Source organism: Schistocerca cancellata, chromosome 3, assembly GCF_023864275.1.
Source record: "Schistocerca cancellata isolate TAMUIC-IGC-003103 chromosome 3, iqSchCanc2.1, whole genome shotgun sequence".
NCBI classification, from domain to species: Eukaryota; Metazoa; Arthropoda; class Insecta; order Orthoptera; family Acrididae; genus Schistocerca; species Schistocerca cancellata.
Genome location: NC_064628.1, coordinates 407,372,426 through 407,397,373, shown reverse-complemented (window position 1 = coordinate 407,397,373; position 24,948 = coordinate 407,372,426). Strand labels below are relative to the sequence as shown.

At 49.6% G+C, this 24,948-nt stretch overlaps 1 protein-coding gene and 27 non-coding genes across 28 annotated transcripts; all 28 read left to right on the top strand.

The window, feature by feature from the left end:
- The first annotated feature begins 56 nt into the window (after positions 1 to 56).
- Trnaf-gaa (transfer RNA phenylalanine (anticodon GAA)) lies at positions 57 to 129 on the top strand. The gene has a single exon. It is a non-coding gene; the product is annotated as a tRNA-Phe (tRNA).
- Positions 130 to 668: 539 nt separating this feature from the next.
- Trnak-uuu (transfer RNA lysine (anticodon UUU)) lies at positions 669 to 741 on the top strand. The gene has a single exon. It is a non-coding gene; the product is annotated as a tRNA-Lys (tRNA).
- A 138-nt stretch (positions 742 to 879) lies between these two features.
- On the top strand, positions 880 to 961 carry Trnas-cga (transfer RNA serine (anticodon CGA)). The gene has a single exon. It is a non-coding gene; the product is annotated as a tRNA-Ser (tRNA).
- A 694-nt stretch (positions 962 to 1,655) lies between these two features.
- Trnas-uga (transfer RNA serine (anticodon UGA)) lies at positions 1,656 to 1,737 on the top strand. Its single transcript has one exon. It is a non-coding gene; the product is annotated as a tRNA-Ser (tRNA).
- A 611-nt stretch (positions 1,738 to 2,348) lies between these two features.
- On the top strand, positions 2,349 to 2,421 carry Trnaf-gaa (transfer RNA phenylalanine (anticodon GAA)). The gene has a single exon. It is a non-coding gene; the product is annotated as a tRNA-Phe (tRNA).
- A 539-nt stretch (positions 2,422 to 2,960) lies between these two features.
- Positions 2,961 to 3,033, top strand: Trnak-uuu (transfer RNA lysine (anticodon UUU)). The gene has a single exon. It is a non-coding gene; the product is annotated as a tRNA-Lys (tRNA).
- A 138-nt stretch (positions 3,034 to 3,171) lies between these two features.
- Trnas-cga (transfer RNA serine (anticodon CGA)) lies at positions 3,172 to 3,253 on the top strand. The gene has a single exon. It is a non-coding gene; the product is annotated as a tRNA-Ser (tRNA).
- Positions 3,254 to 3,947: 694 nt separating this feature from the next.
- On the top strand, positions 3,948 to 4,029 carry Trnas-uga (transfer RNA serine (anticodon UGA)). Its single transcript has one exon. It is a non-coding gene; the product is annotated as a tRNA-Ser (tRNA).
- Positions 4,030 to 4,640: 611 nt separating this feature from the next.
- Trnaf-gaa (transfer RNA phenylalanine (anticodon GAA)) lies at positions 4,641 to 4,713 on the top strand. The gene has a single exon. It is a non-coding gene; the product is annotated as a tRNA-Phe (tRNA).
- Positions 4,714 to 5,252: 539 nt separating this feature from the next.
- On the top strand, positions 5,253 to 5,325 carry Trnak-uuu (transfer RNA lysine (anticodon UUU)). Its single transcript has one exon. It is a non-coding gene; the product is annotated as a tRNA-Lys (tRNA).
- A 138-nt stretch (positions 5,326 to 5,463) lies between these two features.
- Positions 5,464 to 5,545, top strand: Trnas-cga (transfer RNA serine (anticodon CGA)). Its single transcript has one exon. It is a non-coding gene; the product is annotated as a tRNA-Ser (tRNA).
- A 694-nt stretch (positions 5,546 to 6,239) lies between these two features.
- On the top strand, positions 6,240 to 6,321 carry Trnas-uga (transfer RNA serine (anticodon UGA)). The gene has a single exon. It is a non-coding gene; the product is annotated as a tRNA-Ser (tRNA).
- A 611-nt stretch (positions 6,322 to 6,932) lies between these two features.
- Trnaf-gaa (transfer RNA phenylalanine (anticodon GAA)) lies at positions 6,933 to 7,005 on the top strand. The gene has a single exon. It is a non-coding gene; the product is annotated as a tRNA-Phe (tRNA).
- Positions 7,006 to 7,544: 539 nt separating this feature from the next.
- On the top strand, positions 7,545 to 7,617 carry Trnak-uuu (transfer RNA lysine (anticodon UUU)). The gene has a single exon. It is a non-coding gene; the product is annotated as a tRNA-Lys (tRNA).
- Positions 7,618 to 7,755: 138 nt separating this feature from the next.
- Trnas-cga (transfer RNA serine (anticodon CGA)) lies at positions 7,756 to 7,837 on the top strand. The gene has a single exon. It is a non-coding gene; the product is annotated as a tRNA-Ser (tRNA).
- Positions 7,838 to 8,531: 694 nt separating this feature from the next.
- On the top strand, positions 8,532 to 8,613 carry Trnas-uga (transfer RNA serine (anticodon UGA)). Its single transcript has one exon. It is a non-coding gene; the product is annotated as a tRNA-Ser (tRNA).
- A 611-nt stretch (positions 8,614 to 9,224) lies between these two features.
- On the top strand, positions 9,225 to 9,297 carry Trnaf-gaa (transfer RNA phenylalanine (anticodon GAA)). The gene has a single exon. It is a non-coding gene; the product is annotated as a tRNA-Phe (tRNA).
- A 539-nt stretch (positions 9,298 to 9,836) lies between these two features.
- Positions 9,837 to 9,909, top strand: Trnak-uuu (transfer RNA lysine (anticodon UUU)). Its single transcript has one exon. It is a non-coding gene; the product is annotated as a tRNA-Lys (tRNA).
- Positions 9,910 to 10,047: 138 nt separating this feature from the next.
- Positions 10,048 to 10,129, top strand: Trnas-cga (transfer RNA serine (anticodon CGA)). Its single transcript has one exon. It is a non-coding gene; the product is annotated as a tRNA-Ser (tRNA).
- A 694-nt stretch (positions 10,130 to 10,823) lies between these two features.
- Trnas-uga (transfer RNA serine (anticodon UGA)) lies at positions 10,824 to 10,905 on the top strand. Its single transcript has one exon. It is a non-coding gene; the product is annotated as a tRNA-Ser (tRNA).
- A 611-nt stretch (positions 10,906 to 11,516) lies between these two features.
- On the top strand, positions 11,517 to 11,589 carry Trnaf-gaa (transfer RNA phenylalanine (anticodon GAA)). The gene has a single exon. It is a non-coding gene; the product is annotated as a tRNA-Phe (tRNA).
- A 539-nt stretch (positions 11,590 to 12,128) lies between these two features.
- Positions 12,129 to 12,201, top strand: Trnak-uuu (transfer RNA lysine (anticodon UUU)). The gene has a single exon. It is a non-coding gene; the product is annotated as a tRNA-Lys (tRNA).
- Positions 12,202 to 12,339: 138 nt separating this feature from the next.
- On the top strand, positions 12,340 to 12,421 carry Trnas-cga (transfer RNA serine (anticodon CGA)). The gene has a single exon. It is a non-coding gene; the product is annotated as a tRNA-Ser (tRNA).
- A 694-nt stretch (positions 12,422 to 13,115) lies between these two features.
- On the top strand, positions 13,116 to 13,197 carry Trnas-uga (transfer RNA serine (anticodon UGA)). Its single transcript has one exon. It is a non-coding gene; the product is annotated as a tRNA-Ser (tRNA).
- A 611-nt stretch (positions 13,198 to 13,808) lies between these two features.
- Trnaf-gaa (transfer RNA phenylalanine (anticodon GAA)) lies at positions 13,809 to 13,881 on the top strand. The gene has a single exon. It is a non-coding gene; the product is annotated as a tRNA-Phe (tRNA).
- Positions 13,882 to 14,420: 539 nt separating this feature from the next.
- On the top strand, positions 14,421 to 14,493 carry Trnak-uuu (transfer RNA lysine (anticodon UUU)). Its single transcript has one exon. It is a non-coding gene; the product is annotated as a tRNA-Lys (tRNA).
- Positions 14,494 to 14,631: 138 nt separating this feature from the next.
- Trnas-cga (transfer RNA serine (anticodon CGA)) lies at positions 14,632 to 14,713 on the top strand. Its single transcript has one exon. It is a non-coding gene; the product is annotated as a tRNA-Ser (tRNA).
- Positions 14,714 to 16,743: 2,030 nt separating this feature from the next.
- LOC126176340 (fibrous sheath CABYR-binding protein-like) lies at positions 16,744 to 23,798 on the top strand. Its single transcript, XM_049923492.1, has 4 exons — positions 16,744 to 16,893; positions 16,950 to 17,358; positions 22,720 to 22,942; positions 23,114 to 23,798. Exons 1-4 carry the CDS (start codon positions 16,744 to 16,746, stop codon positions 23,796 to 23,798), a joined length of 1,467 nt encoding a protein of 488 aa, XP_049779449.1.
- The last annotated feature ends 1,150 nt before the right edge of the window (positions 23,799 to 24,948 follow it).

Here is a 24,948-nt window from a genome sequence, read left to right as displayed (position 1 = left end):
AATTGGCAACGAGGCAGAGGTTAACGAACACATGCAAATGTCAGCTTTCAACGTCGGCCGAAATAGCTCAGTTGGGAGAGCGTTAGACTGAAGATCTAAAGGTCCCTGGTTCGATCCCGGGTTTCGGCAGGTATTCGTTTTGATGCGACGCCAACGGAATTACCCTGCGTTTGTGATAATGCAACTACCGCTGGCAACAAAAATGACTCTCTCCTGTAGCTGTTGTGGTTGCCTAGTGCATGCCATAAGAGGAACTCACTAGACAACTAACTCCCTTAGAAGCATAAGAATTAAAAATATCCTACCGACTGCATTCTTTTTTCTGTGTCAGGTGGTGAAGAACGTCTTCAACGGAACCGTGAAATGAGCGAAAACGTGGAAAACATTGCATTCGAAATGCTTGTGAATTTTCCAATTGCCCAGTGATTGTCGACAAAACACGTAAATTCTCTGCTCCAACGTATGAGACGTAACAACTGGTGCAATTTGTTGTTGCATCGTGTGCCAGCAGTCTTCGATAGTGTGTTACGAGCTTAGCGCGATAAGTTTGTAGACAGCATTTAGGCGACGTTTTATTAGTAACGGCCCCATGCAGCGATTGCACAACAGTAAAGGACATGAGTCAATGTATAGTTGTGCATCGTGTGAGGTTTTGCAGGCTCGTGTGAGCCCGGATAGCTCAGTCGGTAGAGCATTAGGCTTTTAACCTAAGGGTCCAGGGTTCAAGTCCCTGTCCGGGCGGAAATTTTAATACTTTGGTAGCGATTCGTCTGGTAGCGGTGGAAACGCTACGGAAAATAATGCAGCTACGCCGTTCCCTGACACCACAGTGCTTGAAACGGTAGCAGTTGCATGTGTCGGGAGAGCACCGCGCTACCGGCAGTCGTGGCCGAGTGGTTAAGGCGTCTGACTCGAAATCAGATTCCCTCTGGGAGCGTAGGTTCGAATCCTACCGGCTGCGTGCGGTTTTGCGTAAAGAGGAGCAAACATTTTCGCACACATGTGACATGCGTGCGCGAATGCGGGTGCAACCAGTGACACCATTCTCAACAAGACGAAAATTTCCGTTTTAAGAATACTGAGTTTTCGCGACGACCGCTGCTTACTGTGCCTATCGGTTCACCTCGCACTGACGCTGGGACTGCAGAAAGCAGTCGCTGAGATCGTGAGTACACAGATGTGCTCGAAAGTGTTGGACAGAGCCGACATTTCATTTTCTTTTTAAGAATCGCAATTTCAATCATTCGAGTGCGTCAAAAGCAGTGGTGCAGCGTTTCTTTTCTTAAGATCTCGCAGCTGCTTGGAGGTATGTCCATCGTTTTAAGACGACAGAAAACTAGCGTCAGCGGTGCGTCAGTGGGAAGTCGGTGAAGTCGCCATTGGAGCCATAAGCCAGTAATTACGACATGCGAATCGCTCGCACACCACGCAGCTGTACGTTAATGCTCGTGCGTGGGCCCGCATAGCTGAGTCGGTAGAGCGTTAGGTTTTCAACCAAAGGGTCCTGGGTTCAAGTCCCTGTCTAGGCGAAATTAATACACTTTCTTAACGGCTAATGGAAACCCTACAGGAAAGAGCGAGGCCACGCCGTCTTCTGCCATCAGATTGCTTCTAAAGATGGCTGTTTCACTTGTCGGGAGGTGATTCCGCCACCGGCAGTCGTGGCCGAGTGGTTAAGGCGTCTGACTTGAAATCAGATTCCCTCTGGGAGCGTAGGTTCGAGTCCTGCCGACTGCGCAAATTTTCTCGCTCTCAAAAGGCGGACGTTCAGCTGCATCCTAGCAGTTGCGTCACTACTAAACACGTGGGTCACCAGCAATGTGCAGTGTTATTTGATCCAGGGCGCAGCGTTACAGTCGCGCCCAGAAGCCGCAGCTCATCTCCTCGTCTCACAGCCGTCCACCAGGTGTTAGTACAAGTGGTGCCTCACTGGGCAGTGGAGATGTGTCCATTTTAGCTTGCAGACGATGACCTGTAGCAATTTATGAGCTATCGCAAGTTGAATGTTTTACCGTGTGTATCTGCTAGATACTGCCTCTCATGTGGTGGAGAGGCTCACTCCTTCTTGTGTCTCGTTCTCTGCACACGAGTTGCCCCTGGCTTCGATATAGCACGGGTTTTCTAGCGTCAGCGTGGCGTCACGTCAAGTCAGCGAAGTCAATATTACACGAATCGAGTCGACATGTTTGCCTGTTACGATGACGGAAGCAGAAGAAATGTGTGTGGAACTTCACTGCATCGGCTGCTCGCCTTTCAGCGTCCCTGTGTCTTATCAGACGAAGGTGACTGTGAAATTGGCAACGAGGCAGAGGTTAACGAACACATGCAAATGTCAGCTTTCAACGTCGGCCGAAATAGCTCAGTTGGGAGAGCGTTAGACTGAAGATCTAAAGGTCCCTGGTTCGATCCCGGGTTTCGGCAGGTATTCGTTTTGATGCGACGCCAACGGAATTACCCTGCGTTTGTGATAATGCAACTACCGCTGGCAACAAAAATGACTCTCTCCTGTAGCTGTTGTGGTTGCCTAGTGCATGCCATAAGAGGAACTCACTAGACAACTAACTCCCTTAGAAGCATAAGAATTAAAAATATCCTACCGACTGCATTCTTTTTTCTGTGTCAGGTGGTGAAGAACGTCTTCAACGGAACCGTGAAATGAGCGAAAACGTGGAAAACATTGCATTCGAAATGCTTGTGAATTTTCCAATTGCCCAGTGATTGTCGACAAAACACGTAAATTCTCTGCTCCAACGTATGAGACGTAACAACTGGTGCAATTTGTTGTTGCATCGTGTGCCAGCAGTCTTCGATAGTGTGTTACGAGCTTAGCGCGATAAGTTTGTAGACAGCATTTAGGCGACGTTTTATTAGTAACGGCCCCATGCAGCGATTGCACAACAGTAAAGGACATGAGTCAATGTATAGTTGTGCATCGTGTGAGGTTTTGCAGGCTCGTGTGAGCCCGGATAGCTCAGTCGGTAGAGCATTAGGCTTTTAACCTAAGGGTCCAGGGTTCAAGTCCCTGTCCGGGCGGAAATTTTAATACTTTGGTAGCGATTCGTCTGGTAGCGGTGGAAACGCTACGGAAAATAATGCAGCTACGCCGTTCCCTGACACCACAGTGCTTGAAACGGTAGCAGTTGCATGTGTCGGGAGAGCACCGCGCTGCCGGCAGTCGTGGCCGAGTGGTTAAGGCGTCTGACTCGAAATCAGATTCCCTCTGGGAGCGTAGGTTCGAATCCTACCGGCTGCGTGCGGTTTTGCGTAAAGAGGAGCAAACATTTTCGCACACATGTGACATGCGTGCGCGAATGCGGGTGCAACCAGTGACACCATTCTCAACAAGACGAAAATTTCCGTTTTAAGAATACTGAGTTTTCGCGACGACCGCTGCTTACTGTGCCTATCGGTTCACCTCGCACTGACGCTGGGACTGCAGAAAGCAGTCGCTGAGATCGTGAGTACACAGATGTGCTCGAAAGTGTTGGACAGAGCCGACATTTCATTTTCTTTTTAAGAATCGCAATTTCAATCATTCGAGTGCGTCAAAAGCAGTGGTGCAGCGTTTCTTTTCTTAAGATCTCGCAGCTGCTTGGAGGTATGTCCATCGTTTTAAGACGACAGAAAACTAGCGTCAGCGGTGCGTCAGTGGGAAGTCGGTGAAGTCGCCATTGGAGCCATAAGCCAGTAATTACGACATGCGAATCGCTCGCACACCACGCAGCTGTACGATAATGCTCGTGCGTGGGCCCGCATAGCTGAGTCGGTAGAGCGTTAGGTTTTCAACCAAAGGGTCCTGGGTTCAAGTCCCTGTCTAGGCGAAATTAATACACTTTCTTAACGGCTAATGGAAACCCTACAGGAAAGAGCGAGGCCACGCCGTCTTCTGCCATCAGATTGCTTCTAAAGATGGCTGTTTCACTTGTCGGGAGGTGATTCCGCCACCGGCAGTCGTGGCCGAGTGGTTAAGGCGTCTGACTTGAAATCAGATTCCCTCTGGGAGCGTAGGTTCGAGTCCTGCCGACTGCGCAAATTTTCTCGCTCTCAAAAGGCGGACGTTCAGCTGCATCCTAGCAGTTGCGTCACTACTAAACACGTGGGTCACCAGCAATGTGCAGTGTTATTTGATCCAGGGCGCAGCGTTACAGTCGCGCCCAGAAGCCGCAGCTCATCTCCTCGTCTCACAGCCGTCCACCAGGTGTTAGTACAAGTGGTGCCTCACTGGGCAGTGGAGATGTGTCCATTTTAGCTTGCAGACGATGACCTGTAGCAATTTATGAGCTATCGCAAGTTGAATGTTTTACCGTGTGTATCTGCTAGATACTGCCTCTCATGTGGTGGAGAGGCTCACTCCTTCTTGTGTCTCGTTCTCTGCACACGAGTTGCCCCTGGCTTCGATATAGCACGGGTTTTCTAGCGTCAGCGTGGCGTCACGTCAAGTCAGCGAAGTCAATATTACACGAATCGAGTCGACATGTTTGCCTGTTACGATGACGGAAGCAGAAGAAATGTGTGTGGAACTTCACTGCATCGGCTGCTCGCCTTTCAGCGTCCCTGTGTCTTATCAGACGAAGGTGACTGTGAAATTGGCAACGAGGCAGAGGTTAACGAACACATGCAAATGTCAGCTTTCAACGTCGGCCGAAATAGCTCAGTTGGGAGAGCGTTAGACTGAAGATCTAAAGGTCCCTGGTTCGATCCCGGGTTTCGGCAGGTATTCGTTTTGATGCGACGCCAACGGAATTACCCTGCGTTTGTGATAATGCAACTACCGCTGGCAACAAAAATGACTCTCTCCTGTAGCTGTTGTGGTTGCCTAGTGCATGCCATAAGAGGAACTCACTAGACAACTAACTCCCTTAGAAGCATAAGAATTAAAAATATCCTACCGACTGCATTCTTTTTTCTGTGTCAGGTGGTGAAGAACGTCTTCAACGGAACCGTGAAATGAGCGAAAACGTGGAAAACATTGCATTCGAAATGCTTGTGAATTTTCCAATTGCCCAGTGATTGTCGACAAAACACGTAAATTCTCTGCTCCAACGTATGAGACGTAACAACTGGTGCAATTTGTTGTTGCATCGTGTGCCAGCAGTCTTCGATAGTGTGTTACGAGCTTAGCGCGATAAGTTTGTAGACAGCATTTAGGCGACGTTTTATTAGTAACGGCCCCATGCAGCGATTGCACAACAGTAAAGGACATGAGTCAATGTATAGTTGTGCATCGTGTGAGGTTTTGCAGGCTCGTGTGAGCCCGGATAGCTCAGTCGGTAGAGCATTAGGCTTTTAACCTAAGGGTCCAGGGTTCAAGTCCCTGTCCGGGCGGAAATTTTAATACTTTGGTAGCGATTCGTCTGGTAGCGGTGGAAACGCTACGGAAAATAATGCAGCTACGCCGTTCCCTGACACCACAGTGCTTGAAACGGTAGCAGTTGCATGTGTCGGGAGAGCACCGCGCTACCGGCAGTCGTGGCCGAGTGGTTAAGGCGTCTGACTCGAAATCAGATTCCCTCTGGGAGCGTAGGTTCGAATCCTACCGGCTGCGTGCGGTTTTGCGTAAAGAGGAGCAAACATTTTCGCACACATGTGACATGCGTGCGCGAATGCGGGTGCAACCAGTGACACCATTCTCAACAAGACGAAAATTTCCGTTTTAAGAATACTGAGTTTTCGCGACGACCGCTGCTTACTGTGCCTATCGGTTCACCTCGCACTGACGCTGGGACTGCAGAAAGCAGTCGCTGAGATCGTGAGTACACAGATGTGCTCGAAAGTGTTGGACAGAGCCGACATTTCATTTTCTTTTTAAGAATCGCAATTTCAATCATTCGAGTGCGTCAAAAGCAGTGGTGCAGCGTTTCTTTTCTTAAGATCTCGCAGCTGCTTGGAGGTATGTCCATCGTTTTAAGACGACAGAAAACTAGCGTCAGCGGTGCGTCAGTGGGAAGTCGGTGAAGTCGCCATTGGAGCCATAAGCCAGTAATTACGACATGCGAATCGCTCGCACACCACGCAGCTGTACGATAATGCTCGTGCGTGGGCCCGCATAGCTGAGTCGGTAGAGCGTTAGGTTTTCAACCAAAGGGTCCTGGGTTCAAGTCCCTGTCTAGGCGAAATTAATACACTTTCTTAACGGCTAATGGAAACCCTACAGGAAAGAGCGAGGCCACGCCGTCTTCTGCCATCAGATTGCTTCTAAAGATGGCTGTTTCACTTGTCGGGAGGTGATTCCGCCACCGGCAGTCGTGGCCGAGTGGTTAAGGCGTCTGACTTGAAATCAGATTCCCTCTGGGAGCGTAGGTTCGAGTCCTGCCGACTGCGCAAATTTTCTCGCTCTCAAAAGGCGGACGTTCAGCTGCATCCTAGCAGTTGCGTCACTACTAAACACGTGGGTCACCAGCAATGTGCAGTGTTATTTGATCCAGGGCGCAGCGTTACAGTCGCGCCCAGAAGCCGCAGCTCATCTCCTCGTCTCACAGCCGTCCACCAGGTGTTAGTACAAGTGGTGCCTCACTGGGCAGTGGAGATGTGTCCATTTTAGCTTGCAGACGATGACCTGTAGCAATTTATGAGCTATCGCAAGTTGAATGTTTTACCGTGTGTATCTGCTAGATACTGCCTCTCATGTGGTGGAGAGGCTCACTCCTTCTTGTGTCTCGTTCTCTGCACACGAGTTGCCCCTGGCTTCGATATAGCACGGGTTTTCTAGCGTCAGCGTGGCGTCACGTCAAGTCAGCGAAGTCAATATTACACGAATCGAGTCGACATGTTTGCCTGTTACGATGACGGAAGCAGAAGAAATGTGTGTGGAACTTCACTGCATCGGCTGCTCGCCTTTCAGCGTCCCTGTGTCTTATCAGACGAAGGTGACTGTGAAATTGGCAACGAGGCAGAGGTTAACGAACACATGCAAATGTCAGCTTTCAACGTCGGCCGAAATAGCTCAGTTGGGAGAGCGTTAGACTGAAGATCTAAAGGTCCCTGGTTCGATCCCGGGTTTCGGCAGGTATTCGTTTTGATGCGACGCCAACGGAATTACCCTGCGTTTGTGATAATGCAACTACCGCTGGCAACAAAAATGACTCTCTCCTGTAGCTGTTGTGGTTGCCTAGTGCATGCCATAAGAGGAACTCACTAGACAACTAACTCCCTTAGAAGCATAAGAATTAAAAATATCCTACCGACTGCATTCTTTTTTCTGTGTCAGGTGGTGAAGAACGTCTTCAACGGAACCGTGAAATGAGCGAAAACGTGGAAAACATTGCATTCGAAATGCTTGTGAATTTTCCAATTGCCCAGTGATTGTCGACAAAACACGTAAATTCTCTGCTCCAACGTATGAGACGTAACAACTGGTGCAATTTGTTGTTGCATCGTGTGCCAGCAGTCTTCGATAGTGTGTTACGAGCTTAGCGCGATAAGTTTGTAGACAGCATTTAGGCGACGTTTTATTAGTAACGGCCCCATGCAGCGATTGCACAACAGTAAAGGACATGAGTCAATGTATAGTTGTGCATCGTGTGAGGTTTTGCAGGCTCGTGTGAGCCCGGATAGCTCAGTCGGTAGAGCATTAGGCTTTTAACCTAAGGGTCCAGGGTTCAAGTCCCTGTCCGGGCGGAAATTTTAATACTTTGGTAGCGATTCGTCTGGTAGCGGTGGAAACGCTACGGAAAATAATGCAGCTACGCCGTTCCCTGACACCACAGTGCTTGAAACGGTAGCAGTTGCATGTGTCGGGAGAGCACCGCGCTACCGGCAGTCGTGGCCGAGTGGTTAAGGCGTCTGACTCGAAATCAGATTCCCTCTGGGAGCGTAGGTTCGAATCCTACCGGCTGCGTGCGGTTTTGCGTAAAGAGGAGCAAACATTTTCGCACACATGTGACATGCGTGCGCGAATGCGGGTGCAACCAGTGACACCATTCTCAACAAGACGAAAATTTCCGTTTTAAGAATACTGAGTTTTCGCGACGACCGCTGCTTACTGTGCCTATCGGTTCACCTCGCACTGACGCTGGGACTGCAGAAAGCAGTCGCTGAGATCGTGAGTACACAGATGTGCTCGAAAGTGTTGGACAGAGCCGACATTTCATTTTCTTTTTAAGAATCGCAATTTCAATCATTCGAGTGCGTCAAAAGCAGTGGTGCAGCGTTTCTTTTCTTAAGATCTCGCAGCTGCTTGGAGGTATGTCCATCGTTTTAAGACGACAGAAAACTAGCGTCAGCGGTGCGTCAGTGGGAAGTCGGTGAAGTCGCCATTGGAGCCATAAGCCAGTAATTACGACATGCGAATCGCTCGCACACCACGCAGCTGTACGATAATGCTCGTGCGTGGGCCCGCATAGCTGAGTCGGTAGAGCGTTAGGTTTTCAACCAAAGGGTCCTGGGTTCAAGTCCCTGTCTAGGCGAAATTAATACACTTTCTTAACGGCTAATGGAAACCCTACAGGAAAGAGCGAGGCCACGCCGTCTTCTGCCATCAGATTGCTTCTAAAGATGGCTGTTTCACTTGTCGGGAGGTGATTCCGCCACCGGCAGTCGTGGCCGAGTGGTTAAGGCGTCTGACTTGAAATCAGATTCCCTCTGGGAGCGTAGGTTCGAGTCCTGCCGACTGCGCAAATTTTCTCGCTCTCAAAAGGCGGACGTTCAGCTGCATCCTAGCAGTTGCGTCACTACTAAACACGTGGGTCACCAGCAATGTGCAGTGTTATTTGATCCAGGGCGCAGCGTTACAGTCGCGCCCAGAAGCCGCAGCTCATCTCCTCGTCTCACAGCCGTCCACCAGGTGTTAGTACAAGTGGTGCCTCACTGGGCAGTGGAGATGTGTCCATTTTAGCTTGCAGACGATGACCTGTAGCAATTTATGAGCTATCGCAAGTTGAATGTTTTACCGTGTGTATCTGCTAGATACTGCCTCTCATGTGGTGGAGAGGCTCACTCCTTCTTGTGTCTCGTTCTCTGCACACGAGTTGCCCCTGGCTTCGATATAGCACGGGTTTTCTAGCGTCAGCGTGGCGTCACGTCAAGTCAGCGAAGTCAATATTACACGAATCGAGTCGACATGTTTGCCTGTTACGATGACGGAAGCAGAAGAAATGTGTGTGGAACTTCACTGCATCGGCTGCTCGCCTTTCAGCGTCCCTGTGTCTTATCAGACGAAGGTGACTGTGAAATTGGCAACGAGGCAGAGGTTAACGAACACATGCAAATGTCAGCTTTCAACGTCGGCCGAAATAGCTCAGTTGGGAGAGTGTTAGACTGAAGATCTAAAGGTCCCTGGTTCGATCCCGGGTTTCGGCAGGTATTCGTTTTGATGCGACGCCAACGGAATTACCCTGCGTTTGTGATAATGCAACTACCGCTGGCAACAAAAATGACTCTCTCCTGTAGCTGTTGTGGTTGCCTAGTGCATGCCATAAGAGGAACTCACTAGACAACTAACTCCCTTAGAAGCATAAGAATTAAAAATATCCTACCGACTGCATTCTTTTTTCTGTGTCAGGTGGTGAAGAACGTCTTCAACGGAACCGTGAAATGAGCGAAAACGTGGAAAACATTGCATTCGAAATGCTTGTGAATTTTCCAATTGCCCAGTGATTGTCGACAAAACACGTAAATTCTCTGCTCCAACGTATGAGACGTAACAACTGGTGCAATTTGTTGTTGCATCGTGTGCCAGCAGTCTTCGATAGTGTGTTACGAGCTTAGCGCGATAAGTTTGTAGACAGCATTTAGGCGACGTTTTATTAGTAACGGCCCCATGCAGCGATTGCACAACAGTAAAGGACATGAGTCAATGTATAGTTGTGCATCGTGTGAGGTTTTGCAGGCTCGTGTGAGCCCGGATAGCTCAGTCGGTAGAGCATTAGGCTTTTAACCTAAGGGTCCAGGGTTCAAGTCCCTGTCCGGGCGGAAATTTTAATACTTTGGTAGCGATTCGTCTGGTAGCGGTGGAAACGCTACGGAAAATAATGCAGCTACGCCGTTCCCTGACACCACAGTGCTTGAAACGGTAGCAGTTGCATGTGTCGGGAGAGCACCGCGCTACCGGCAGTCGTGGCCGAGTGGTTAAGGCGTCTGACTCGAAATCAGATTCCCTCTGGGAGCGTAGGTTCGAATCCTACCGGCTGCGTGCGGTTTTGCGTAAAGAGGAGCAAACATTTTCGCACACATGTGACATGCGTGCGCGAATGCGGGTGCAACCAGTGACACCATTCTCAACAAGACGAAAATTTCCGTTTTAAGAATACTGAGTTTTCGCGACGACCGCTGCTTACTGTGCCTATCGGTTCACCTCGCACTGACGCTGGGACTGCAGAAAGCAGTCGCTGAGATCGTGAGTACACAGATGTGCTCGAAAGTGTTGGACAGAGCCGACATTTCATTTTCTTTTTAAGAATCGCAATTTCAATCATTCGAGTGCGTCAAAAGCAGTGGTGCAGCGTTTCTTTTCTTAAGATCTCGCAGCTGCTTGGAGGTATGTCCATCGTTTTAAGACGACAGAAAACTAGCGTCAGCGGTGCGTCAGTGGGAAGTCGGTGAAGTCGCCATTGGAGCCATAAGCCAGTAATTACGACATGCGAATCGCTCGCACACCACGCAGCTGTACGATAATGCTCGTGCGTGGGCCCGCATAGCTGAGTCGGTAGAGCGTTAGGTTTTCAACCAAAGGGTCCTGGGTTCAAGTCCCTGTCTAGGCGAAATTAATACACTTTCTTAACGGCTAATGGAAACCCTACAGGAAAGAGCGAGGCCACGCCGTCTTCTGCCATCAGATTGCTTCTAAAGATGGCTGTTTCACTTGTCGGGAGGTGATTCCGCCACCGGCAGTCGTGGCCGAGTGGTTAAGGCGTCTGACTTGAAATCAGATTCCCTCTGGGAGCGTAGGTTCGAGTCCTGCCGACTGCGCAAATTTTCTCGCTCTCAAAAGGCGGACGTTCAGCTGCATCCTAGCAGTTGCGTCACTACTAAACACGTGGGTCACCAGCAATGTGCAGTGTTATTTGATCCAGGGCGCAGCGTTACAGTCGCGCCCAGAAGCCGCAGCTCATCTCCTCGTCTCACAGCCGTCCACCAGGTGTTAGTACAAGTGGTGCCTCACTGGGCAGTGGAGATGTGTCCATTTTAGCTTGCAGACGATGACCTGTAGCAATTTATGAGCTATCGCAAGTTGAATGTTTTACCGTGTGTATCTGCTAGATACTGCCTCTCATGTGGTGGAGAGGCTCACTCCTTCTTGTGTCTCGTTCTCTGCACACGAGTTGCCCCTGGCTTCGATATAGCACGGGTTTTCTAGCGTCAGCGTGGCGTCACGTCAAGTCAGCGAAGTCAATATTACACGAATCGAGTCGACATGTTTGCCTGTTACGATGACGGAAGCAGAAGAAATGTGTGTGGAACTTCACTGCATCGGCTGCTCGCCTTTCAGCGTCCCTGTGTCTTATCAGACGAAGGTGACTGTGAAATTGGCAACGAGGCAGAGGTTAACGAACACATGCAAATGTCAGCTTTCAACGTCGGCCGAAATAGCTCAGTTGGGAGAGCGTTAGACTGAAGATCTAAAGGTCCCTGGTTCGATCCCGGGTTTCGGCAGGTATTCGTTTTGATGCGACGCCAACGGAATTACCCTGCGTTTGTGATAATGCAACTACCGCTGGCAACAAAAATGACTCTCTCCTGTAGCTGTTGTGGTTGCCTAGTGCATGCCATAAGAGGAACTCACTAGACAACTAACTCCCTTAGAAGCATAAGAATTAAAAATATCCTACCGACTGCATTCTTTTTTCTGTGTCAGGTGGTGAAGAACGTCTTCAACGGAACCGTGAAATGAGCGAAAACGTGGAAAACATTGCATTCGAAATGCTTGTGAATTTTCCAATTGCCCAGTGATTGTCGACAAAACACGTAAATTCTCTGCTCCAACGTATGAGACGTAACAACTGGTGCAATTTGTTGTTGCATCGTGTGCCAGCAGTCTTCGATAGTGTGTTACGAGCTTAGCGCGATAAGTTTGTAGACAGCATTTAGGCGACGTTTTATTAGTAACGGCCCCATGCAGCGATTGCACAACAGTAAAGGACATGAGTCAATGTATAGTTGTGCATCGTGTGAGGTTTTGCAGGCTCGTGTGAGCCCGGATAGCTCAGTCGGTAGAGCATTAGGCTTTTAACCTAAGGGTCCAGGGTTCAAGTCCCTGTCCGGGCGGAAATTTTAATACTTTGGTAGCGATTCGTCTGGTAGCGGTGGAAACGCTACGGAAAATAATGCAGCTACGCCGTTCCCTGACACCACAGTGCTTGAAACGGTAGCAGTTGCATGTGTCGGGAGAGCACCGCGCTACCGGCAGTCGTGGCCGAGTGGTTAAGGCGTCTGACTCGAAATCAGATTCCCTCTGGGAGCGTAGGTTCGAATCCTACCGGCTGCGTGCGGTTTTGCGTAAAGAGGAGCAAACATTTTCGCACACATGTGACATGCGTGCGCGAATGCGGGTGCAACCAGTGACACCATTCTCAACAAGACGAAAATTTCCGTTTTAAGAATACTGAGTTTTCGCGACGACCGCTGCTTACTGTGCCTATCGGTTCACCTCGCACTGACGCTGGGACTGCAGAAAGCAGTCGCTGAGATCGTGAGTACACAGATGTGCTCGAAAGTGTTGGACAGAGCCGACATTTCATTTTCTTTTTAAGAATCGCAATTTCAATCATTCGAGTGCGTCAAAAGCAGTGGTGCAGCGTTTCTTTTCTTAAGATCTCGCAGCTGCTTGGAGGTATGTCCATCGTTTTAAGACGACAGAAAACTAGCGTCAGCGGTGCGTCAGTGGGAAGTCGGTGAAGTCGCCATTGGAGCCATAAGCCAGTAATTACGACATGCGAATCGCTCGCACACCACGCAGCTGTACGATAATGCTCGTGCGTGGGCCCGCATAGCTGAGTCGGTAGAGCGTTAGGTTTTCAACCAAAGGGTCCTGGGTTCAAGTCCCTGTCTAGGCGAAATTAATACACTTTCTTAACGGCTAATGGAAACCCTACAGGAAAGAGCGAGGCCACGCCGTCTTCTGCCATCAGATTGCTTCTAAAGATGGCTGTTTCACTTGTCGGGAGGTGATTCCGCCACCGGCAGTCGTGGCCGAGTGGTTAAGGCGTCTGACTTGAAATCAGATTCCCTCTGGGAGCGTAGGTTCGAGTCCTGCCGACTGCGCAAATTTTCTCGCTCTCAAAAGGCGGACGTTCAGCTGCATCCTAGCAGTTGCGTCACTACTAAACACGTGGGTCACCAGCAATGTGCAGTGTTATTTGATCCAGGGCGCAGCGTTACAGTCGCGCCCAGAAGCCGCAGCTCATCTCCTCGTCTCACAGCCGTCCACCAGGTGTTAGTACAAGTGGTGCCTCACTGGGCAGTGGAGATGTGTCCATTTTAGCTTGCAGACGATGACCTGTAGCAATTTATGAGCTATCGCAAGTTGAATGTTTTACCGTGTGTATCTGCTAGATACTGCCTCTCATGTGGTGGAGAGGCTCACTCCTTCTTGTGTCTCGTTCTCTGCACACGAGTTGCCCCTGGCTTCGATATAGCACGGGTTTTCTAGCGTCAGCGTGGCGTCACGTCAAGTCAGCGAAGTCAATATTACACGAATCGAGTCGACATGTTTGCCTGTTACGATGACGGAAGCAGAAGAAATGTGTGTGGAACTTCACTGCATCGGCTGCTCGCCTTTCAGCGTCCCTGTGTCTTATCAGACGAAGGTGACTGTGAAATTGGCAACGAGGCAGAGGTTAACGAACACATGCAAATGTCAGCTTTCAACGTCGGCCGAAATAGCTCAGTTGGGAGAGTGTTAGACTGAAGATCTAAAGGTCCCTGGTTCGATCCCGGGTTTCGGCAGGTATTCGTTTTGATGCGACGCCAACGGAATTACCCTGCGTTTGTGATAATGCAACTACCGCTGGCAACAAAAATGACTCTCTCCTGTAGCTGTTGTGGTTGCCTAGTGCATGCCATAAGAGGAACTCACTAGACAACTAACTCCCTTAGAAGCATAAGAATTAAAAATATCCTACCGACTGCATTCTTTTTTCTGTGTCAGGTGGTGAAGAACGTCTTCAACGGAACCGTGAAATGAGCGAAAACGTGGAAAACATTGCATTCGAAATGCTTGTGAATTTTCCAATTGCCCAGTGATTGTCGACAAAACACGTAAATTCTCTGCTCCAACGTATGAGACGTAACAACTGGTGCAATTTGTTGTTGCATCGTGTGCCAGCAGTCTTCGATAGTGTGTTACGAGCTTAGCGCGATAAGTTTGTAGACAGCATTTAGGCGACGTTTTATTAGTAACGGCCCCATGCAGCGATTGCACAACAGTAAAGGACATGAGTCAATGTATAGTTGTGCATCGTGTGAGGTTTTGCAGGCTCGTGTGAGCCCGGATAGCTCAGTCGGTAGAGCATTAGGCTTTTAACCTAAGGGTCCAGGGTTCAAGTCCCTGTCCGGGCGGAAATTTTAATACTTTGGTAGCGATTCGTCTGGTAGCGGTGGAAACGCTACGGAAAATAATGCAGCTACGCCGTTCCCTGACACCACAGTGCTTGAAACGGTAGCAGTTGCATGTGTCGGGAGAGCACCGCGCTACCGGCAGTCGTGGCCGAGTGGTTAAGGCGTCTGACTCGAAATCAGATTCCCTCTGGGAGCGTAGGTTCGAATCCTACCGGCTGCGTGCGGTTTTGCGTAAAGAGGAGCAAACATTTTCGCACACATGTGACATGCGTGCGCGAATGCGGGTGCAACCAGTGACACCATTCTCAACAAGACGAAAATTTCCGTTTTAAGAATACTGAGTTTTCGCGACGACCGCTGCTTACTGTGCCTATCGGTTCACCTCGCACTGACGCTGGGACTGCAGAAAGCAGTCGCTGAGATCGTGAGTACACAGATGTGCTCGAAAGTGTTGGACAGAGCCGACATTTCATTTTCTTTTTAAGAATCGCAATTTCAATCATTCGAGTGCGTCAAAAGCAGTGGTGCAGCGTTTCTTTTCTTAAGATCTCGCAGCTGCTTGGAGGTATGTCCATCGTTTTAAGACGACAGAAAACTAGCGTCAGCGGTGCGTCAGTGGGAAGTCGGTGAAGTCGCCATTGGAGCCATAAGCCAGTAATTACGACATGCGAATCGCTCGCACACCACGCAGCTGTACGATAATGCTCGTGCGTGGGCCCGCATAGCTGAGTCGGTAGAGCGTTAGGTTTTCAACCAAAGGGTCCTGGGTTCAAGTCCCTGTCTAGGCGAAAATTAGTACACTTTCGTAACGGCTAATGGAAACCCTACAAGACAGAGCGAGGCCACGCCGTTTCCTGGCATCAGATTGCTTCTAAAGATGGCGGTTTCACTTGTTGGGAGTCGCTTCCGCCACCGGCAGTCGTGGCCGAGTGGTTAAGGCGTCTGACACACGCGGCGGCGCGGCCCCTAATTCGGCAGTCGCTTTGCTGGCACGTCATATTGCGGAAGTGCTTACAATTACATTTCTGTTCATGTTTTGTTGTAAAGGTGTTATCTTGTAATGTTAAAAAATAAATGTATAAATTTCACAAAAGGTAAAAGGAAAAAAAGGAAAAAAAAATTACGTAGTGCGTCCTTCCCGTGCATAATTTTTGGAACTCAGGATTGCGTTTGCGCTAACCTGACGAATTGTCAATAAAAAAAATGCGGCTGATTTCGACCGAAGAGTATGATTTTTTGTGTGTTGGGATAAGAGCCGAATGCGAATTCTGCCGTGCGCCTACCTTATACGGGCGCCAACGGCCATACCATGTTGACTACACCGGTTCTCGTCCAATAACCGATGTTAAGCAACATCGGGCCCGGTTAATACTTGGATGGGTGACCGCCTGGCAACACCTCGGTGCCTGGCGTGCTGTGTTTACCTCGTGCGACTGGGCCGGCGGCGCCTCGGCGTTCGTCTGCTTTCTTTGCCACGTGGCTCTATCTCTACTGAACTGTAAGTAATGGATATACTTCACGATGATAGTGAAGAGCGACAGAACAATGTTCAGTGCGTGTTTGATCGTTCCGTAGAGAAACCTTCGGCTTTTGAGATTCATCGTTGGTTAATTGAGGATTTGTTGTTGTCTACTAATGACGTACTCGGTATTCAGTTCGATACGTTCTTAAATTCTGTGTTCTTAAAACTCAAATCTTCCGATCTGTGTGATGCTGTTGTTTCTGTTAATGACGGTATTCGCAAATTTCGCCACCTTAACAGAAATATTAGTAATGTCACTGTGTCTCAAACTGGTTTTGTTTTTCGACAAATACGGTTCTTTAACCTTCCCTTTGAAATTCGCAACGACACTATTTCTCGCCACTTGCGGCCACATGGCACAGTGTTATCTGTTGTGAAAGAGAAATGGTCGTCTGCGTACTTTTTTCAAGTAGGGAACGGTGTGCGTAGTGTCAAGATGGAGGTTAGGCAACATAATCCCTCTTTTGTTTTGGTAAACGGTCACCGTGCGTTTGTCACGTACAGTGGCCAGCGACAAACTTGCTCCTTTTGCAGTGGCGTAGGACATTATCGGCAAGATTGTCCGAAGCGTAAAGGGCCTGTTCAGCTACCATTAGAGGCCAATTCGAAAGGAGCTAGTTTTGCTTCCGTCGCCGCTACGGTCTTGGATTCCGCGCCCCCACCCCTCCACCCACGCCGTGCCCGCGCGGCGTGCGGCAGATGTTAATCTTGCTGCCGCCGCGGAAGCGATGGATGTGTCTGCTGATCATACTGTCTCTGCTCTTGCGACTACCGGCCACGAGTTTTTGTCCGCGGTTTCGGAAAACGTGCCTGCTGTTGTTCAACCGGTTGTGGGTGCTGTTGTGTCGGAGACAGTCTCTGACTCCGTGCAGCAGTCGGTAACGATGGTGTTTCGCGCACTATTTTGAACTCTGTTGCACCTACTGTGTCGCAGACGGAGCCCTCTCCTTCTGTGCCTGCACCCGTCGTTGCACCCTCTGACGTTTCTGAGCCTCTTCCTGTTGCGGAATCACGGAATGTTTTTGTGGAACCAAAAGCGCAACGGGATGAAGCTCGTTCTCGGAGTTCCAGTAGGCAACGCTTCCGCAGTGCCAGTAGCTCCCCTTCTTACGACAGGGGTTTAACGCGAGGTGACCGTAGTCCGTCCCCAGTAGGGCGCTCCCCCGCCTCTTCTTGGGCGTCGCAACGCCGCGCCCCGCGGCGCGACCTCGACGTGGAGCTACGGCCGCCTCAGGCTGCCGGCTCCGGGCGCCAGCCGCCGCGCAAACAGCAACAACAACAGCCGCAGCGCGCCTCCTCTCGCCACGCACAGTCAGCTGATCTGAGTGTTGCAGCACAGCAACGTGACGTTGCTGTTCGCCATCTGCGGACTGTGTTAAGTCAACCCGCCTCTGTAGACGTGCCTGTTTTAGCGCCAGACACAGTCTCGGCTGTGACTGCGGGTTCTATGTCGACTAAACGCAAGGCTGAGGATGTACACCGACGTCGCGCTGGCCCTTCTATTCACGACTGCGTGTCGGTGCCTTCTTCCGACGTGGAGATGCCCGTCAGGGATTCTGTGTCGGTCGCTTCTGACGTGACAGCTACTGCCACCCAGCCACCCCTCCCCCCTTCGAGCCTACGGAGCGGACGAAGGATGTTGTGGAGGGTGAGGAGACGTAGTGTGTGTCCTGTGTGCCCCCTCCTCTGTCGTGCACCTGCACATCCCGTGTTTTATATGTGTTTTTACTTTTGTGTGTGTCTTTTAATTGTGTGAGTCTATGACTTACGATTTTAGCCGGTGGAATGTTGTCACTATTAATCTTAACAAGTTGAGTCACCCGTGCAAGATATTGGCCTTTAAGGACTTTTTTACGTGATCACCACTGCCATGTTGTCTTATAACAAGAGGTGACGCGTGATGCACTTGTCTTTTTACACGATTTTAGTGACTTTACTGTTATTGACAATGTTTTACCGGATCACAGTACAGGAACTGCCATTTTAGCCCGATCTGACCTTGCCATTTCAAATGTTGCTATTTTACCAAATGGTCGTGCTATTAGTTGCACTATACTGGGCGTTGTATTTGTTAATGTCTATGCTCCGTCTGGGAACGATAAGCCGTCGAGGGCTGATTTTTATGGGCAGGAATTGTGTGCGCTGTTCAATCGGAATGTGGATGCTTTAGTTGTGGGCGGCGATTTTAATTGCGTTTTAGATGTTGTCGATCAGGAGCCTCGTCCCAATATTTGTCGCGAGCTCGGTGATTTGGTACATAGTTTTCAGCTTGTTGATTCGTGGCGTGAGTTACATCCTGACGTTACGCACTTCACTCATTTTTATCCCACGGGGCACAGCCGCCTGGACAGAATTTACGTTTCTGCCCCGCTTTCTGCCCGTATATGCCGCACAGAAATGTTTCCCCTGATGTTTTCTGACCATTCCGGTTACGTTTGTCAGCTTTTATTACCAAGATGTTCTGTTCCCAGACGAAAGAATCTGTGGAAATTTAATTGTGCTTTATTGACCGACGACCATTTTGTGCGGTGTTTTACCAATCTGTGGCACAAATTACTCGGGACTAAGGGAGGTGACTGTCGTGTGCTGGACTGGTGGGTCGGGGAGGCCAAGCCGCTGATCAGGCGGTTTTTAATGGATTTTAGCCGCGAGGCGGCTCGTTGGCGTCGCTCTACGGCGCGCTTCCATCAGGCATGTTTACAGGAAAAAAAAAAATGTTTACAAAACCTCGCGCTGCGCGTGACGTCACAGCCTGCCTTGCTGCCCGCTTTTAAGCAATTCCAGCTTAAGCTTCTCGCTGATTTGCGTGCTGTTAGTGACGGTGTCGTCGTGCGCAGCCAGCCTGCGGGGGTTGTGGCTGGCGAACCTTTGTCACTTTATCGTCTGAACAGGGAACGAAGGAGGCGCGCCCGTCTGCACACCAGTACCTGGAAAAAGTGCGACGGTGGACGGACTACTTACTGTCCAGTCCGACATTGAGCGGGATATTTTTAATCATTTTAGTTCCCTTTTCCGTGCGCTGGATGTTGATTGTGATGCGTTGCGGGATTTTTTACAAGTCATACCTCATGTTTTAACTCGTACGGATAGGACGCATTTAAATGCCGCTTATGTACCTGACGACCTGTACGACTCTATCCGACGAAGACCTAAGTGTAAATCGCCTGGTCCCGACTGCATTCCTGCTGAATTTTATTTGAAATTTTATGATCTTTTTCGTGATGTTTTTGTGGCTCTTTTAAATGATATACGGGATGGTGCTGTTATCCCTGCAGCGTTTGAGGAAGGGGTAGTGACCTTAGTACCTAAATCGACTGCGACGCCCTGCATTGAAGCTGTTCGGCCGATCACGTTACTTAACGCCGACTTTAAGATTGTGACGCGCTGTGTGGCTCAACGCCTTAAAGTTGTTTTACCGTCGGTACTCAGTGACAGTCAATCATGTGCGGTGCAGGGTCGCAACATTTTTGACGCCGTCCTCGCCTATCGCGACTGTATCGGCTTTGTTAAAAGTGCGCCAATACTGACGGCTGCAATATTATTAATTGACTTCAAAAATGCTTTCGATCGCATTAGCCATGTATACCTTTCACCAGGTTCTTGTGCGGATGGGATTCGGTCTTAAGTTTACGACTGTGGTAAAGCATCTTTTACAGAATGCGACGTCACGAGTTAGTGTCAATGGCCGCTTGACGCCGGCTTTCCGTGTTGGGCGCTCGGTGCGGCAGGGGTGTCCCCTTTCGATGGCCCTTTTTTCTGTAGCCTTAGATCCGTTGCTGCGAATTATCGGCCGCGAATGCCGCGGCATTCAGATAGGGACGAACCGCCTCATTTGCAAGGCATACGCCGACGACCTTGGTGTTTCTATTGGCCATTCTGATGACGTTGACACTTTATATGGCGCACTGCAACGCTCTGAAAAAGCCACAGGTGCCGTTGCCAACCCTGCTAAGACAGTTTGTTTGCCTCTTACACCCAGCGCACGGTCCTTACAGCGGAACTGGTTCTGTGTCCGCGAACAGCAAAAAGTCCTGGGCGTGCTTTTTTCTTCTCACCCCCAACGGATGGAAGCGCTTAATTGGCGGTCCACGCTGCATAAGGTGCGTGCCGTTGCCAAGATCTATGCTGCTCGCACGTTGGCGCTTCGTGATGAGGTGGCCTTGATCAATACTAACATTCTGGCCAGGGCGTGGTATCTCGCGCTGGTCCTTCCACTGCCTCGGCAATTGGAACGTGCCCTCAAGCAGGCGGTGTATTGGTTTTTATGGCGAGGTGACATTTTTAAAGTCTCGTATGACACATGTACTCTAAGCCCGACAGATGGTGGTTTGGGTCTAGTAGATCTTCGCGCGAAGTGCTCTGCTCTCCTTTGGAAACGGACCACCGTTGTTATGATGAGGGTCCGCACGGTACCACTGCGGCGGTCTTCAATATGTATCGTCCTCCATCTGCGGCGGCGCCGGTGAATGTCTCGCACATTCCCTTTTTTCTTAATTATGTGTGTCGCCACTATATGGAAAACAGCTACCTGGAGCTCTGTGACGTTCCCAGCCTTCGAGTCTGCGACATCGTTTCTGCTTTCCGTGGATCTACTGTGCGTTGTAAGTGGGAGTACAGGCTACCATGGTATAATTGGGTCACGGCATGGAAAAATCTTGCCAGCAATGTTCTTCCTTCCTCTGTACACGCCGTGTGGTACAAGGTTGTGCATCGTACCTTCCCTACGAATGCGAAGCTCCACTCCATTAACCTCATCTCGTCTGGAGCTTGTGAATTGTGTGGTGTGGAAGATACTCTTGAACACCGTTTTGTGTGTGGCCATTATTGCAGTGTTTGTAATACCGCCAGAGATATGGTTCGTCTTATCACTCGGGTGGATACGCGTTCTGTCTTGCCGACCAACGCTTTTAATCCCTCAGTGCGCCGCCTACCCGAATACTAAGAAGAATGCCACGGTGTGGCTCCTGGGTGATACCGTTTTTGCATTATTTACCCTGAAATTGACAACCGATTTGGATTATCTTACCTACTTATGGACTCAGCATGTACAAAGCGAAGCTATGCCTGGCTATCGTGCTAATTTCGCGAATTTTTTGAAGGTTGCCCTTGCTCATGCTTTTACCCGGATGTCGGTGGCTACTTAACATGTTTTGATGTTTTGGTATACATTTCTACTCTGACCGCTCAAGCTGTGTTTTCAAGGAACGAACAGTTATAGAAATACGTGTAATCAGAGGAACTCTCCTTTTTATTCATTGTGTTCTTTTTCATTTCTGGTATAGTTTACCTTCTCCTTGTTTCTGATTATTTTTATGCTGTGGACATCGGCAATTTCCTTTCAGCAGAACTGACTTTCTCATGTAGGTCCCCCATGTGGCGGCAGTGCAATTTTTAGTATTTTTCTCGTATTACCGTGCAGTGACTTTAATTTTCTCCTTTTAGTTTCACTTCTCCGCTTGATGGACTTTACTCCTCGGCTTTCCTGGTGTGGAACATTCCCGGTACTAGTGCAAATGAGGAAGTGGCTTATTTTTATATTTTTCTATACTGGACCCTTGTTTTTTCTGGTGGAATAATTGTCTCCATTTCGAAGATTTATGGATTATGGATTTTTCTTTGTACCTGCCGCTTTTTCCCGACGGACATCGACAATCTCAAGGATACCAATGTGGGATACTGATTCTTTTTCGTCCGTTCGTGGTGGGACATGGAGTCAACAGCACCTTTATAGCTCATGAAGCTCGCCAATAGAAGGCGTTATATGGAGAGCGACAAAGCCGGGCTATAAGGGGATCAATTATTTAAAAAAAAATTAAAATTAAAAAAATATAAAAAAATGTGCTGTTGGCTCCCCTTCACATTTTTTCTTCTTTTGCCGCCACCCCTGCCAGCCCTGTTTCCATACCACCTTTCTGTTGTGACAAAGATACTTCCTTAAGCGTTTTAAACTACTGTAATGACCATAAGGTATGAAATTGCAGTAATTATCTCAGTTTGAGGGAGAATGTGCTAACCAAGTTCGCCAGGAAGTCTTTGAAAACGACAAAACAGTACGAATCGGCAGGTATGTTCTAAAATACGGCAACGCCTGTTGCTCTGTAGCGGTGTACACTTCCTAGTTCGATATGTAGTCATAAATTTATTCTTTAGTCGTCTCGTCTCCTCCTGCAGACGTTTCTCGTGCTTGCGCTGTTATATGGGCCACGACCCGAGCGGCAGCGGGCGGCAGTCGGGACAAGTCGGGACGGGGACCGGGACAGGAATGGTACGAATGCACTGCAAACTAGGCAAACACCTCGTGTGAGGCGAAGCGAGGAAGCTCACATCGCCACCAGTGGCGTCCTCCAGCACGGCACTGCCGCACCCCGCACAGGCCATACGCCGGTCGACCGCGCGCCAGCCCGGACGTGTCCTAGGCTCGTGCCTGTCAACACGCTCGTGCGCTGCAGGCGGTGTCCCAGTCGCGTGTTTGTAGTTGCGCCTCGCAGCTTTCTTTCATCTACTAATTACTGTAAGTTTTTGCCGCATTACTATCAACCGTGATAACTCAGTACAGTGTATTTTTGACAGGAACGCGGCTAGGCCGTCGTCGTTTGATGTTCACGAATGGGTATTTTCCGAATTGCGTATCCCCGAATCTGATTTGGTCGGCATTCAGCTTGACTTTATTCTAAACTCTGTATTTTTGAAACTTCCGACCGCAGATTTTGTCGACAAGCTCGTTAGTGAAAGTGGTGGCGTCAAGAAGTTTAAGCACGTGGACGGTGCTTTGTCTGACGTTTTGATTCTGCCGGCAGGCTTCGGCATTCGAAATGTGAAAGTTTATAATGTTCCCTTTGAATGCCCCAATGAGGCCATTGCTCGTAAACTTGGGGAATTTGGCACCGTTCTTAGTGTAGAGAATGATGTGTGGCCTGCAGGATTTAGGTACCGTGTTCTGAGTGGTGTACGGACGGTCCGTGTGGATTTGAAGAAACACATACCGTCGTATTTGGTCATTGCTGGCACGCGAGCTTTCCTCAGCTATAGTGGGCAGCCGCAGACGTGCAACGTGTGTGGCAAAACGGATCATTTGCGACAGACCTGCACTTTGCGCAGGCCGGCGCAGCTGCCGCGCGAAGCTGTTGACAACACCACGTATGCGGGCGCGTTGGTTGGAGCCCCCTCGCTCACCCCTCCCGACCAACAGGTTTCTGCCGCTCCTGCGGCTGTGGCTCCTGTGTCCGAAACTGTGCCTCCGCCGACAGTTGTCGTGCCCCCGGTTATGTCAGGACAAAGTTTACCTGCCGCACGCACCCCTCGCGAGGTCCGTATTGCTGATTTGCCAGCCGTCAGTGTTCCGGACGTGCCCTTTGCGGAGACTTCTGAAATGTTGGTCGCGTCACCGCGGCCGATTTCAGTCCCCGCCCCGCCGACAGACAAGCGGAAATTGCCGTCACAGCCGGGCCCGTCCACTGCCGGCGAGGCGGATGCTAGCAGTGCCGAAAGTGAGGTGTCCCAAGTTTCCACTCAGTCCGTCCCTGCCGATCCAAAATCGAAGCGTAAGAGGTCAAAGAAGCGTTCGAAAACGGCGCCCACTGAGGGCGTCGACGTCACCTTCGAACAGGCGGTTGAGGGACTGACGGATACTTTGGTCCAAGAGCGTCGCGACGCACCTTTCGTACACGGTCCACCTGTGTCGGTGCCCGCCACCCCCGCTTCCCGGGCCATTCCGGACACCGCACCTGCTCCTTCGGACACCATGCAGTGGTCTGAGGATGTGGAGGAAAATCACTTTTTCTAGTTACGCTTAAGTTACAGAGTCCACCCTGACGCGTGCATTCCACCAGTTGTCCTCACACTTAATGTCAATAAAATCCGAAGTGACCGTAAAATTAACGCCCTCTTACACTTTTTGCAATCTGCTCGTTGCGATGTGGTTTTCCTTCAAGAAATTACAGCTGACGTTGTCCCGCATCTTACTGCCTATAATGTTATTCTTAATATTGATCCGGAAGCGACTTTTGGTATGGCTATTTTAATCACGCCCGGTTTAGAGTATAAGCCCATAGAAATTTTACCAAATGGACGAGGGTTGGCATGTGTTATCTGTGACATATTTTTTGTTAACGTGTACGCCCCCTCTTGAACTGACAATAAACGTCTGAGGGATACTTTTTTCAATCACGATTTATGTCAGTTCTTCCATCGAAACCACCGACGGATCATCTTAGGTGGTTATTTTAATTGTGTTTTACGTGATTGCCGACCAGGAGCCGACGGCGAATAAGTGTCTTGCACTGCAAACTTTAGTTGACACTTATAAACTTGAGGATACGTGGCTTCGTTTTAGTCCGACTGCTAAAGGTTTTACTTATTTTTATCCCACTGGGCATAGTAGATTGGACAGAATATATGTATATCTCGCCGGACCTCACTGCTCAAATCTTGCAGGCGGAAGTTGCTCCCGTCGCTTTTTCGGATCATTGTAGCTACTTGTGTGCTTTTAATGTCCCGTATGTTCGCCCGGAACGTACGCGCTCCTATTGGAAATTCAATGTTAGTGTTTTGGATGACGTCAGTCTTGTCGAACAGGTGCATTTGTTGTGGCAACAACTTCTTCAGCGCCGCCCACAGGCGCGTTCTACTGTCGATTGGTGGCTCCGTCACGCTAAACCGGCTATTCGTACTTTGCTCATTAATTACTGTCGCGAGAAGGCCCATTGGGAAATGATGACGGTCGCTTTTTATCGCGATTATTTACAGGATTTAATTACTCGGGTTACCGACCGCCCTGAACTCCTTTCCACGTTACGGAAAATTAAGACGAAGATTTTAAACCATCTGCATCGGAAGGCACAGGGCTCTGTTGTCCGTAGCAGGCCTTTCGATCCCACGTTGGAGGAACCACTTTCATTGTATCATTTACGACGAGCCCGTTTGCGGCGTGAAAA